A 13,357-nucleotide genomic window follows, 5' to 3' on the forward strand; every position below is an offset into this window, starting at 1 on the left:
TTCCGCTCTGTTTGAAAAAAACATGATGCGGGATTACAGCTCTTCTCTATTGGGCCATATCAGCGGCCACCGGCGGGCATGTCGATAAACATACAAACGACATGGTGGAGAATTGACTTCGCCACAGAACAGACTCTGGACTGAAATAAGGCCGTCCTCCATTCATCAACCCCGCGTTGTCATGGAAATGCTGGCCTGGGCCAAAAGTGAGCAGATGGATCGAGAAATCGATGGCTGCGACTCAAACTAGCTGATCCGCTGATTTGCTTCAGACCCAGCGGGGGAGTTTTTTGACTTGCGCTCATTTTGCGTTTCAGTGGTCGTGTGTGTGTGTCTTTGCAGTATAAGAGGGGGATAAAACATGCACAGGCCTGCCACCATCAGTTTGTTATCCTCTGTCTTCTGGCTCAGTCAGACATTCCCCGCAATGTAAAGAGAGTGGGTGTGGTTATAGCTCTCAGCAGAATTCAGGTGAGACTTACGGAGCAGTTTCACCTAAAAAGAAAGAAAAAAGTGTCACTTGTATTAATTTTCCCCTATATCTGTTTCTTTGTGTCTCTTTTAGGCATGTTAGTATGGACAGAGCTTAAAATGCTTGTCCCGCTTGAGATTGTGATTTGTTGAAAAGCGCTGTTTTTAATAGTATTAGTATGGAAGTAGCCTCGGCCAAGAACGACGCTTCCAGCCCTCGTTCACAGGGTCGCGTGCAGAGGTCACAGGAGTATGCGTTGTTATGAAATTATGCGGTCCGGTTACAGAGCGCTGCAGGAATGAGTCCTCAGACACAGAAATAAGTTATCATTCTCACACTTCTGGTTCCCTTGTCTGTCTTTTTTAACATCCATGGCCTCATGCAAACTCATGTAATCTCTTCTCAACTGTCCCTCGCCGTGTCTGGTTGTTGTTACTCCCGGCTCTGTTTATAATTTTACCCTAAACCCACTGTGGGAGTTTTATTTTTGGAAAACCGCTGCACCAATAGAGATGAATCCCTCTGTTTTCCCTTCACAGCCCTGCCACTACATCCATATTGGTATTAATATCAATAAAGCCCGGAGAGACTGACAAAACAGTCGGTCAGACGGAGCGTCTGCCCACTCTTCAATATTACCCATAATCCACTGGGAAGGATCTGTGCAGCCTTGTCCAGTTGTCATGCTTAGAAGCAGCCAATCAGACCTCGTCTTATGTAATCTCTGCACCCATCACCCATCTGTGCGCACACACACACAGTCACACACACACACACACACACACACACACACACACACACATGCTCGCCTGCAGTCAGACCTGGACCGGCTATAATATTGAACATTCCTCCTTCTCGAGCCAACAACATCTCCTGTTGTACATTCCTAGGAAAAGAGACTGGGCCACTGCGGCAGATGGGAATTACTGTAGCAACTTCTGTTACACTTATGACATCACACAAATTGTATGCGGTTTAACAGTGACGTGTGAATCTGATGGTGATGATGGTAAATGTCGAAAGTAACGGGATTATGGCAGGAAAATTCTTTCATAGATTTTTTCTGGCCACGGCGAAGGTGAAACCCATTTCTCCAGCATGCTCTCACTTGCTGTTTCTAAATCTTTCAATATGTGTACATGCTATTAACAGGAGCACAGTTACCGTGTGGCTTATTTTCCTACCTCTAAATTCCAAGTTCCTTCATTTAAGCTCACGCCAAGTTCCATGATGTCATTTTTCGTGACTACCCACGTTACGTCGAAGGAAAAATATGATGCGTGATTTGCGAAACATTTTTCTACATTTCCTTTTATGTCTGCATTACGTGCTGTACTTGCTGTCATTCCCACCCTCGTGCCCCTCGGTTGATAACGCTCCCAACCGTCTCTCCAGCAGCAGAGCCGCTCCCTGGACAGCCTGCCAATTTAGGTAGAAGGAGAAGTCCATGTTGCAGCTGACTCACCCGACTCCCCTCCGACGTCCCCTCCACTCCCTTCTGCCCGTTTCTCCTGCGCCTCACTGTACAGAATTAACACACCCGTGGCGGGAAAAGCCAGGCGTGCCATTGTCTGATTAGGGGGCACCGTTGACCGCGGACAACAGACGACCAATGAGAGTTCCCCCCGCTGTGACCTGTCTGGTCCGTGGGCATTCCTGCTCATTAGCAGTCTTTGTTGTGTGCGCATGTGTGTCCGCGTCCAGCTGGGTGATGAATTGACCGTGGCAGGTAAATCAAGAGGAGGAAAATGAATATGCATGAGAAAAAACATGAGTGAGGGCATATCTTTGCGACTGAAAACAAGCCGACCATTTGTGCAAAGCAGGTGCATGGAGCATAGACGTATCAACGCCTTGGCACTGTTTGCGCTGTCACTCCACCTGGGGTCAGGGGTCATCTCTCTTGTTTTCACACCGTGGGCGTGAAAGAAAAAGAGCTTGTGCCTTTTGTGTTGCATCCATATGGAACGCACGCACCTTCAACCTCATAGCTGTCACCCGTACCTCATTTCTCGCTTCTTGTTAAGTTCCAGAGTGCCTCCATATTTGGACATGAATGAGCACAGTCTCGTTTTCTGTGTGGGTGTTCTCTCAATCTGGCCTCTTATCCAAGGTAATTGCAGCTATCATTAGGGATGAGAAGTGCATATTCCAGGGAAGAGAAAGAGGAAGAAAGTGAGAAACAAATAATGACCAATTTCTTCCCTTGGATGGTGTTTATCTGTTTAGAAAGGAGAAATTTTCCTTAAGATTTTATGCATTTTTTAATTCCTCAGCTCGTGTTTGGACTCACATTCTCTCTTTTGTTTTTTTTTAGAGCAGGAATAATGTTTTTCAACCATGAGGTAAATTCTAAAGAATGTGGGCCGTCCCTTTCCTCTTGTCACACTGAAACCAGCCAGATAACCAGAACTTTACAAGGACAATACATTATCACATCAGGAGGGTTTTTTTTTTTTAAACCTCTCCTGTTCGGCCCTGAGCTTGAAAACCTCTGTTTTTCTGGTGCAGAGATCAGCCATCGTGTCAGGAATGTGGGCGGCATGGTGTTTATTGAAGCAAGGACATGAACTCCGGCCTGAAAATCATCAAATTTTGTGTTTTTAAAGAGGAACATGCCAAACAGAGGGTTTTATTTTCTCCATCCATTTTACTGTAATAAAATATAAGAGTTAAATACTTTTAATTCTTTAAAAATACTTTTACTCGTTAATATCATACCCTGCTCGCAGAATCGTGTCATGTCATGCCTATGTGTTGCCAAGTCCAGGCAGGTAGATGGCTGAACATATGGCCAAACAAGCATCCAATAGTCAGAGAGCAGGCGCAGTGACCCAGGGGGAAAACACTACGATCGTGCACATTGTAGTTACCCGAGGCATGTGTGATACTGTATATTTAAAAAGTTACCAGGTGTGCAGCCTGTGACTTTTCTTGTTAGCCACGGAGAACGGAATTCCAGGGTATCGGATGCACAGTTACAATAATGAAGTCACGAGTTACTTATTCTGTTAATTTCCAGTAGTATGTTGTGATTCGGCACTATTCAAATAAAATTGAGTCGAAGTTGAATTAAATTATGAATTTGAAAGGTAGAATTGTGCCCCAACAACACGGCAACCCTCAGGAAAAAGTATTTGTTCACCAAAGAAGAAGGATATTACAGAGTGGCTTCATATGAGGCTCATATGTTTATTTGAATAAAAAGGATGTATCACATTGTAGAATGACCCTTTATCTGTGACTGCTGATAACAGGGACGGTTAAGAGGCTCGGAGAGAGAACCGAGAGCCACCTCTCTCCCGCCTGAACCATCTCCACTTCTGCATTTGCTCTTGCTGAGGAGGAAGTGGGAGCACTGACTTCCTGCTTCTCACATAGCAAGGAAGCTGGGGGTGGTGTATCGGGGGGGAGCTGCCGTACCTCCAGTCCTCACTCACAATCCCCCGCGTGAATTCAAGTACAGCAGAAACGTAGGAAGTGTGACCCAGGCCTGATAACAGCGGGGGCGGCTATTTCTGAAAACGGCGAGCGCGCAGCAGACAAGGAGGTGTCTGTTCTGTTTCCTGTTGGTTGTTTTGTCAGATGTGAGCAGCTGAATGTGTCAAAGTGAACAGTTTTGTGCTCTGAGGTCTCCGCACTGAGCCGGTGACAGACAAATTCCACATGTCCACACGGGCTCCTCAGATGAGTTTGGATCCATGTTTTTCTTTTTCCAATCACTCACGATTCCACAAGGTCATTATTTCTTTGCAACCTGACCGTTAAACAAGAATACAGCTCAGCATCAAGCCATCAGCGTGCCAGAAACCTAGAGCTTTGTTTACCTGAAGGAAAGACCTCAGGCCTCAAGATGGCTGACCAGCTATTGTCATTCAGCTTTCGTAGCAGACAGACCGAGCTTGAAAGGCTGCTGTTGCTGCTGCTGCTGCTGACTCAACATCAGTCTTGCTTTGATAAAAACCTGATGTGGAATTTTGGCCCTGGCCGCCTCCTTCATTCCCTTTTTCTTCCCTATGATGCCAAATAAGGTCAGTTCGCCACATCTACTGAAATTCGAGGCCCGTCGCTCAGCGCCTCAGTATTTCGTGCTGACTAAAAAGAATGAGAGCAAGGAGAAAGTTTGCTCTGCTGACTTTATCCCTTTCTCTTACTATGAAATGCATGACATCATCTGATGCCCTCACCCCCTTTTTTTCTCTCTCTCTCTCTCTCCTCTAACTTTCCTCTCATTTTTTTCCAGTCTCCTGCCATTTTTTTCTTTCACATGTTCACTCTTATGTAACTCGGTTGAAGCAGCCAGAGCGAGATTGCAAACCTTTGCACTGAGTGGAGAAAACATTTCTCCTCTTCCACTCCTGGCCACACCAGCTGCTGTGTTTCACCAACTGTTCATAGCAGACTGCACACAATTAACCCAAGAGTCTCTGCACTTTTGGTATGTTCAAACAAAAGAAACAAAATGGCCTAAAATGGTCATTTACGTACAAGTTCTCAGCAGGTGATTTCCTTTTTCCCTGTTGGTGTGAACCCATCAGGTTTTTTTGCTGACTTTTAAAGAGAACATCTATCTTTGCCTATGACACTTGAAAGGAAGTTTGGTGACATGACAGAACCAAGTTTTGTTGCTTTCTCCATTTACTGTGCAAGGATACCCCTGAGAGAGTCACTGTTTTATTGTAACATATTTTCTTGCACATTTTATGAAGTTATATCATTTGTTTTCAGTGCACATATCATTTACTAGGTCTCGTTTTTAAGAAAGTTCCCCAAACACATACAAACATTTGTACAGGTCGCAGCTGTTTCCATCCGATGCAAGTCCAATAAGCTATCATAGCTCAGTGCGGGGCTACACGACCACTCCCCATCTTCCTGTTTGGTGTTACTTCTTCTAAGCTGTGAACCAACACAATGAGGTTCATATTATAATTTTTTTTGTTTTTTAACTTTAAAGTTCCCCTTGAAACAAGCACCACATGTTGTCTAGAAAGGAAGTGAGACGCTGTGGTTTACCTCAGATCAGCCGAGTAACAAAAGACTTCGTTTCAAAGCAAAGGGGAATGAAAAGAGCATGACCCCTTCAGATGTCCCCACTCAGAGTGTGTGTGCGTGTGTGTTGTGTGTGTGTGTGTGTATTAGTGTTTCATCACAGCAACTTCATTGAAAGCTCAGCTTTCATCCTCCTAATAGAGTTTTTGGCTGCAGCCAAGATCCAGTGACCAATCCCTCGAGTGTCACACCACAGATTCCATGTGATTCGCAGGTCAGAGGTTATTTGCCAAAATGTAGAGAGCATCGGCAGACGGTCAGTCATCACATGTGTGCGATGTCCAGGGTATACTAAGCATGTTTGGGCAGCTTGCTTGACCTCTCCACTGGAAACATTTACTCCACTTTTGGGTTTGATTTCATTCAGTTATGCCCAAACTCTGCTTTTTCCCTCAATATATTCCTTGTAAATGCTTAATGGTGCATCATGGTAGATCATGGTACATAGAATTTGTCTTAATTTTCACAAGATTCTATTGAGTCATTTTGTTCCGAGCAAAGAACTGTTAGTGTGATTGCTTTCATTTCTCATCTCGAAGTTCAAATTGGACTGTGTGTGTGTGTGTGTGTGTGTGTGTGTGTGTTCGCTCCTCTATTGATTACTCAAGACAGAAAGAGTGAGGCGGATCATTCCTGCTCTCAGTTGGCTGCTCTCAGGAGAGGACAGGAGAGAGGAATCAAAGGTGAACAGAGTTAAGAAGTGTCCTGTCCACAAACACTGCAGAGCCGTTAATCTAAACTTCGGGATATCTGGAATTCAGATTCAAGTGGGGCGGTAGGGCTAAAAATTTGAAAAGGACAGTACATGTTGACTCTGTACTGTCCGGTAAAAAAACTATACTTTTACATAACTCTGATAGATGCATTGTACAAAGAAGAGACACGTTCCTTGTCTGTATTCTCCCACCACAACTTAATAATGCAAAGCAGATTATTAATTTTCTCATGCGAGGGGACTTCCTCAAGATAAACAGCAACTGAAGCATCGGAGGAATTTGGCTTTAGAAGAATTTATACCAGAGTTTATCTCCCACAAAAAAATGTATGATATTCTGCTTCTGCCTCATTTCAGAGTTAGAGGAGATGTGTAGTCCTTCTGTTTTTCAAAATGACACAGTTCTTGGCAAAAGCAAGTTCAGCTCTTATCGTCAATGAGCTGGATCACACCTGTTTGAACTACGGTCACGCAGGTAGATGTTTAACAGTGTGTGTACACACAGGAGGAACAGGAACAAGGGAAGTTATGTATGACTTTGCACGTCCTCTATGGATAATAATTGTGGATTCCGCCAGAGTCATGAGAAGAAATGCTGTGATTGATCCACCACATGGCTGAGGGTTGGTTTAGGCATATGATTATAGACAAATGACAGAGATGATTAAGTCAGTGAAAATGTTGAATATGTGTCTCTCACACTCACACAACTGTTCGTCCAGAAGATGCTGCACAACTGCGACGGACGTGGGAAGATGTGGTTATTTGTAACCCGGGTCCCGTTGGTGCAGGATTTCCCATGAGGCAGAGCATGTGTGTGGGAGAGAGGGAGAGAGAGGGGGGGTTCATGGGAAAAGAAATGTGATGAATCAATGTGGATCATTGAAAAGTCATGTGTGTTGGAATAGAATTAAAATCAAGTTATTTGACGATAAAACAACTCAATCAAATGACTTTAAAAGGCTTTCAAAACTCTTGCAAAGAGAAGTGATGCATCATATTTCCCAGAATAGTTTTGAATGAAAATTGCATTGACGAATCAACATAAATTGCACCACAGAAACAAAAGTGTCCCTGTGTCTTGTGATTCTGTCGTTCACTTTGTTGTAGAGGGCGAACCACCAACAAGCGGTTACTTCCTTATTGTTTCTGGCTTTTGAGAGGAACTTTATGAGCAAAGGATAAGGTTATGACACAAAACAGTCAATAGTTTTTCGTGGTTACATGTTCGGAAGAGCCTCATTTCCTGCATGAGTGGCTACAAGTATACAAGCCAGAGACCGTGAAACCGTGTCTTGTGTATGATCCCTCAAGAAACAGAGTTTCAGTAAAAAACAAAACAGAAAGAAGACCGTGGCAGAAAAGGAGAGGAAACAAAGAAAAACATTCTGTCCACTCTAGTCATCTGTGATCACCCTCAAGGTCATGATGAGTGGGTTAGTGAGAGTGTGTGTGCGGGGGGGCACTCAACCCCCCCCAAGTACTCAATCAAGCACAGATACGAAATAGACGTGGATTCTGCTCTCACAGCATGAAAACCACAGCCCTGAATAATTGGTCACGTGGGTGTTTTTGCCGCCATTATGAACTCCAATGCGTAAAAAGGCAGAATTAACGTTACTTGGTTGTAATGTACAATACAATCTCACTGCCACTCCCCCTGATCATGTAATGGAATCCAAACTTAGATATATTTATGGAACAAATAACTTTAACAACAGCCACCAATGTGTGTTTGCTATACGAAGTGAAACTATTCGCAAATTTTCCGCGCCAGAAGAAAGTCAAGGAGGAAATGTAAGCATGACATTCATTGTACTGGGAAAAATAAATCCCTGAAACCAGAGACAACATTGCTGTCCGCAGCATATTACTAAGTACACGTCTACTGTATGACCCATTGTGCACGCTCGAAGCACCATGTTTAAATATGTGATTCATTTTGTGTATTCATTCTGAAATAAACAATTTGGAACATTATATTCCCTTCCCAAAAATCGTACACGTCAGAAAAACTTAGACACTGTAACCTTTCACCTTTTCTAACTCCTCCTTCCTTATAATTTGTGTACAGTCCGTGATCGGTGGAATATTGCACTGACAGAACAAGAATGACACAAACACAAGGTGAGTATTTTTCCTCTGAATCACACAATTTAGCTATGCTTTTCAAAAAAACCTTCTATTCTGTTGTGTCGTGTCTCGTGCACACACTCATTCATGCACTGTAACAGTGTGTGTGTGTGTGTGTGTGTGTTTGTGTATGGGTAGTGGGAGGGGGGGGCTTGCAGGAACCATGTTGTCATGAATGTCTGCCCATGAAGAAACTGATCAGTTTAACAAGAAAGCCTGCCACCTCCTCAAGTTCAGGGCGGGGCTGAGTGTGTGTGTGTGTGTGTGTGTGTGTGTGTGTGTGTGTGAGAGAGAGAGAGAGAGAGAGAGAGAGAGAGAGAGAGATTGGTCATGTGCACATGCCATCAAGTGTGGTGTGGTCTGCACAAGAGGCGGAGACAACAAAAGCAGGATGTGATACAGCAGGACTCCACTTCCTCATAGAGCTCCACACTGAAGGAAGAAGTGCAGACAACGCCACCTCTTGGCGAGCGTGGATCACGGCGGTGGCGTGCTGGTAAAATTCCATTCCATTATTTGATAAGATCCGCGGAGCCGTGTGAGTGTTTTCGGGAATTCCAGTCATTTGTGGCTGGAGAAACAAAAGCCAGGGGGTCGGTGGTGTATCAACTGTCGACCGGTAAAAGAGAGGGGCTTTTTTCTTCTTTTTTTTTTGTCTCTTACATATGTTCACTGAAGGCTCAGCTGGACCGCACCCATCTCAACACACACACACACACACACACACACACACACACACGCACACACACACACACACACAAACACACGCTGTAGAAGGCAACACTCGGGTTGAGGTTGTTGACCCTCCTGTGTCTGAAGGTCACAGGTTCAGTCCACTAAGTCCACTTAACTACAACGGCAAACAGAGAAAAACACACACCTCCAACAGACGTGCACTTCTTGACAATCTTGGGCAGTAAGGCGACTCAAAGCCTCCTGGAAGCTTTGGGGTTTTTAAACAGTGCTCTTTGAAGACTTGAGAACAAGAATCGATTATACGAAAAGACACCGTCTTTCCCTCGGGTTTCCCTCAGGGCCTCCGCCGCTGTTGGCCCCAGGTGGGGCCATTAATCTCAAAAGTGTTCAATATAAGTCTAGGAGGGTGATGTCATATCTCTGGTTACATAATGGCTCGCCTGCCTATCTATTTACGTATATGCCATGGAGCTGTCTGCGTATGAAAAATAATATGTAATTTGATGGGAGTGTACTTTCAAACATGTTGCTGCTGTTGACTGAAGTTGACTCACGTTCTAGTCCAGTTGAAGTCTAATGTAAAAAAAAATCAGCCAGGTTTTACTTCTCTATGCCAACTCTGTTGACAAAACCATCAATGTGTGTTTTACATGTAGATGTGTGAAATTTCCTTTCGGCCACTGAACCAAAATGATCAGGACAATGTTTTTTTGACTGGACTTTTTGAGGGAAGAACACAGGAAGGGGTTGTTCTTTTTTGTCATCTAACCTCAAGTCAAGGCCCAAAATCAATTAATTCTAATTAAATTTGTTGTGGCAATGAAGTGGCAACTTTGGTGAACTTTGACCCCCTGAACTGCCCGGACAGTGCTGACAGAGCTGCAGTGTCCAAAATAGAGAGAGCTACTGTAGCTTATTAGCTGTGTCACAACGTTCGCTGTTGTATAACCTCTTCTGTTTGAGGATAAAGTGCTGCACAAAACACATTTGTATCCACAGTGTTATATTATTCAGTGTTATCGGATGTAGTCAGTTGCCATATTCTCTACCATCACTTTGGAATATTCCCATTCAAATAATATGGATTTTTTTTTAAACATTTGAACCCTTCAGCAATGTCACAGTAATGTATGTGATTGACTCAAACAATGTCACCGGCTCTGAGAGCACAAGACCAGACTAGTCTGTCCACTGTCATGGTGTTGATGCTCAGAAACATTTTCTTGTGGCAGGTACACAATCCGTTCCTTATCCTAAACATTCATCTTCCTCTTTCGCACAATGCAATTGCACAACAGCTGAGGGGCTTGTCTCTGCCTGTTGTGAGATACCTTCCACTCTTGCATTCTTGCCTGGTGGCTTTTTGGCTGTTTGTGTGCACGGTAATGCAAGCTTCTGCTTGTAGATGCCAAAACATCCAGCCCTGTAGGTCCTGCAAATCAGTACAGCAACCATATATATTAAAAAAAAAGACACTCTATGAAGATACTTGAAACTTTCTCTTAATTGGGTTCTGGAATCCCTGAAATATGGAATATGAGTCAAGCCCTTTTTTTGATTCGACATAGAAATTAATCCATTTTGTGAAAATACACAAAAATCAATCCGGAATAATAGATTAAACCCATCACATGGCAGTACAAGGACCTGAAACAATAAGATTCACGATCAATCTCTCATGTATGGTGCTCATGTTGGACATTTTGCTTTATCCTCCATCCCACAAAGATAACATATCAATCAAAATAAATTCAACAAAAACAAAAATCCCAAAAAACTAGCTGTCACACGTCAGTGTAAATTCCACTGCTGGTAAACTAATCCCACACCTTCATCGTCACATTGTGGGTCTCTGAGACTGTAGCACCATCTAGAGGTGGAGTCAGGTAGTGACACTGTTTGGAAAATATTCAACATGGCGGCTTCCTTGTAGACGTTTTTTGGCGATTGCTGCGTGAAGAAGCTGGAAACCATGACGCTGTTCAGGTAAACCGACACAAACCCACAGAAAGGAATGTTTTCATATGTTGCATTGTGCATTCTGCAAAGGAGATCATGTGATGAGCACATTGCTTTTTGCAGTCAGTGGCCAAAGCCTGTACATTAAGTTACACATGTTTACTGGTGCTTTTCATAAAGGTTAGGAATCTTTATCTTTTGGATTTGTGATCTTAAGTGTTTCATCTCTCCAGACACCATGGATGCCAGAGAAATAATCCAGTGTGTGCGGCAGATGGAGAAGTTCACCGCAGACAGACACTATGGGGACATCTTGACCCTCCTCGGTGACCTTGACAGGTCGCAGGTCACAGCAGAGCAGCTGGAGATGACGGACATCGTCAAAGTTCTCTATATGGTCCTGAAAACCTGCTCCGACGGCGGCGTGAAGAAGACAGTTAAGGGTTTGTTGTCCAAGTGGAAAAGACAATACACCAAAGAGGCACGAGGAGGGAAATGCTCGGGGGACAGACGTGTGTCCGATCAGGGGGGCTCCCACTCTGGTTCCTCACAGGCAGGTAGCAGGCAGGCCGCTGCAGAGCAAGAAGCTTTGTCCACGTCGGAAAAAGACGACCTCCGGACTCTGACTTCCACTGCCGAGAACACATCCGCATCTTCAGATTTCCCATCTGTAAGAGCCAAATGTGCCCAGCTGCTCCTCGCCGCCCTCAGCCCCAACGCACCTGATCAGGACGCGGCTACACAGCTGGCTGGAGACATCGAGCATCACGTCCACGAGCGCCACAAATCCAGTCGAGTCAAATACAAAACCTGCGTGAGGAGCAAGGTAGCCAACTTAAGGAATCCTAAAAATGGTCACCTATGTCAGGGCCTGCTGAGCGGCTCCCTGTCGCCCGAAGCCTTCGCCCGGATGTCGGCAGAGGAGATGGCCGGCGCAGAGCTGCGGCAGCTCAGAGAGGAGTTCTCATCTCGCGGTGTGAGCGAGAGGCAGCTCCCTCAAGCGGTGGAAGGGACGCAGACGCAGAAGATTTGCTGCAAAAGATGCGGAGGGTCGGACTGTAGAGTGACGCAGGTGTCCAGGGGTGCCCTCTTCTTGCCCGCGTGGGTGAGGCGTGGTGCCCCTGATGAGGATGCAATGACCTTTGTGACCTGCAGTGGGTGTGGGCAGCAGTGGTACCACAGTGCCTGGGCCTGTCTCTAAATTCAAGTGTCACTGTTATTGTGTTGATCAGCTGATTATTTTCTCACTGAAAAATGGTTTGGTTCATAAATGTCAGAAAAAATGTCACACTTTACTTCTGTCCCAAGTTGATTTTGTTTTTCATTTTTCGGACTGACAGGTCAACCCCCCAAAATGTTCAACGTCGACAATAGTTTCAGCTCTTTCACTTTGTGAAACCACTCTCATTTTAGTGGTTTTCCTGTTTTCAACACAGATTAAATGTTTTATATATTGGCGGACACTTTTATAACCAATCACAACAATCTTAAAAGAGTTGAAAACATTATGGTCAAGGTTTAGCAGCTAGTTTCTTCATATGATGATAGTGCTGTTGAAATGTTTTTTTTAATGCTCATATTATTTTATTGTTGCATGGCAGAATGTGGAATTTAAAGCCTTCGGCTCAACTGGAGTTAAGTCGCTGCCTAACTACAGCTGCAGACTTGAAAAACCACAACTTTTCACGAGGCAGCTCTCGTCATCTCCTTTTCCCGCAGAATCATTTCCTGTATCCTCCACTCGCTCTAATTGCCCATCAGCTTCCTTAACGGTAGCTCACTAAAGCTGCTCTTCCTGGCTCCTCTCTCTCATTTGATGTGTAGGAACAATGTGAAGCCACTGACATTAAGCTTTGCCCTCACTAATGTATAATTTTAGTGATATATAAGGGGCGGAAGGTGGATTCTGTTGCACTTATTGTAAGCCATTCGGGCTATGAATGCTGGGTAAATTCATTTAAAAGGGAAAGAAAGAAAACACTGCATTCATTTGGAGTGGATGAGACATGTGACCTTAGAAAACTGTGAGCATGTGAGTCAGTAATCTCTTTTCATGCCCCAACCCATGTTAAGAGATATTGCATAAAACAGTGACATAGGTCATTTAACCTTGTGTTTCCCATGATGTTTTGGGGTCATGCCCCCGGGCACAAGTGATGACCCCAGGGTCATCTTGTGACCCCTCATTTATTTCTTTGAGGGACTCTCACAATAAAGCTCCCAATTTAACCCACATACCTTAATCTGGGTTCAAATATGTTCCACTTTTAAAAAACAAAGGGTCATGTTTTATGAAAAGTGTTCTTGGTTTCACGTGCGCAAAAGGAGAC

At 44.3% G+C, this 13,357-nt stretch overlaps 1 protein-coding gene across 3 annotated transcripts; it reads left to right on the forward strand.

Moving 5' to 3' along the window:
* The first annotated feature begins 4,087 nt into the window (after nt 1-4,087).
* LOC118307230 (transcription elongation factor A N-terminal and central domain-containing protein) lies at nt 4,088-13,262 on the forward strand. 3 transcript variants are annotated; one of them, XM_035629885.2, is made up of 3 exons: nt 4,088-4,503; nt 8,314-8,366; nt 11,261-13,262. In XM_035629885.2, the coding sequence occupies exons 2-3, from the start codon at nt 8,351-8,353 to the stop codon at nt 12,226-12,228; spliced, it is 984 nt and encodes a 327-aa protein (XP_035485778.1). In that variant the 5' UTR covers nt 4,088-4,503; nt 8,314-8,350; the 3' UTR covers nt 12,229-13,262. The 3 variants fall into 3 exon arrangements, with proteins under 3 accessions (XP_035485778.1, XP_035485780.1, XP_035485779.1); XM_035629887.2 differs by lacking the exons at nt 4,088-4,503; nt 8,314-8,366 and adding an exon at nt 8,667-8,868; XM_035629886.2 differs by lacking the exons at nt 4,088-4,503; nt 8,314-8,366 and adding an exon at nt 8,900-11,054.
* The last annotated feature ends 95 nt before the right edge of the window (nt 13,263-13,357 follow it).

The sequence above is a fragment of the Scophthalmus maximus genome, chromosome 1, assembly GCF_022379125.1.
Source record: "Scophthalmus maximus strain ysfricsl-2021 chromosome 1, ASM2237912v1, whole genome shotgun sequence".
Lineage (NCBI taxonomy): Eukaryota > Metazoa > Chordata > Actinopteri > Pleuronectiformes > Scophthalmidae > Scophthalmus > Scophthalmus maximus.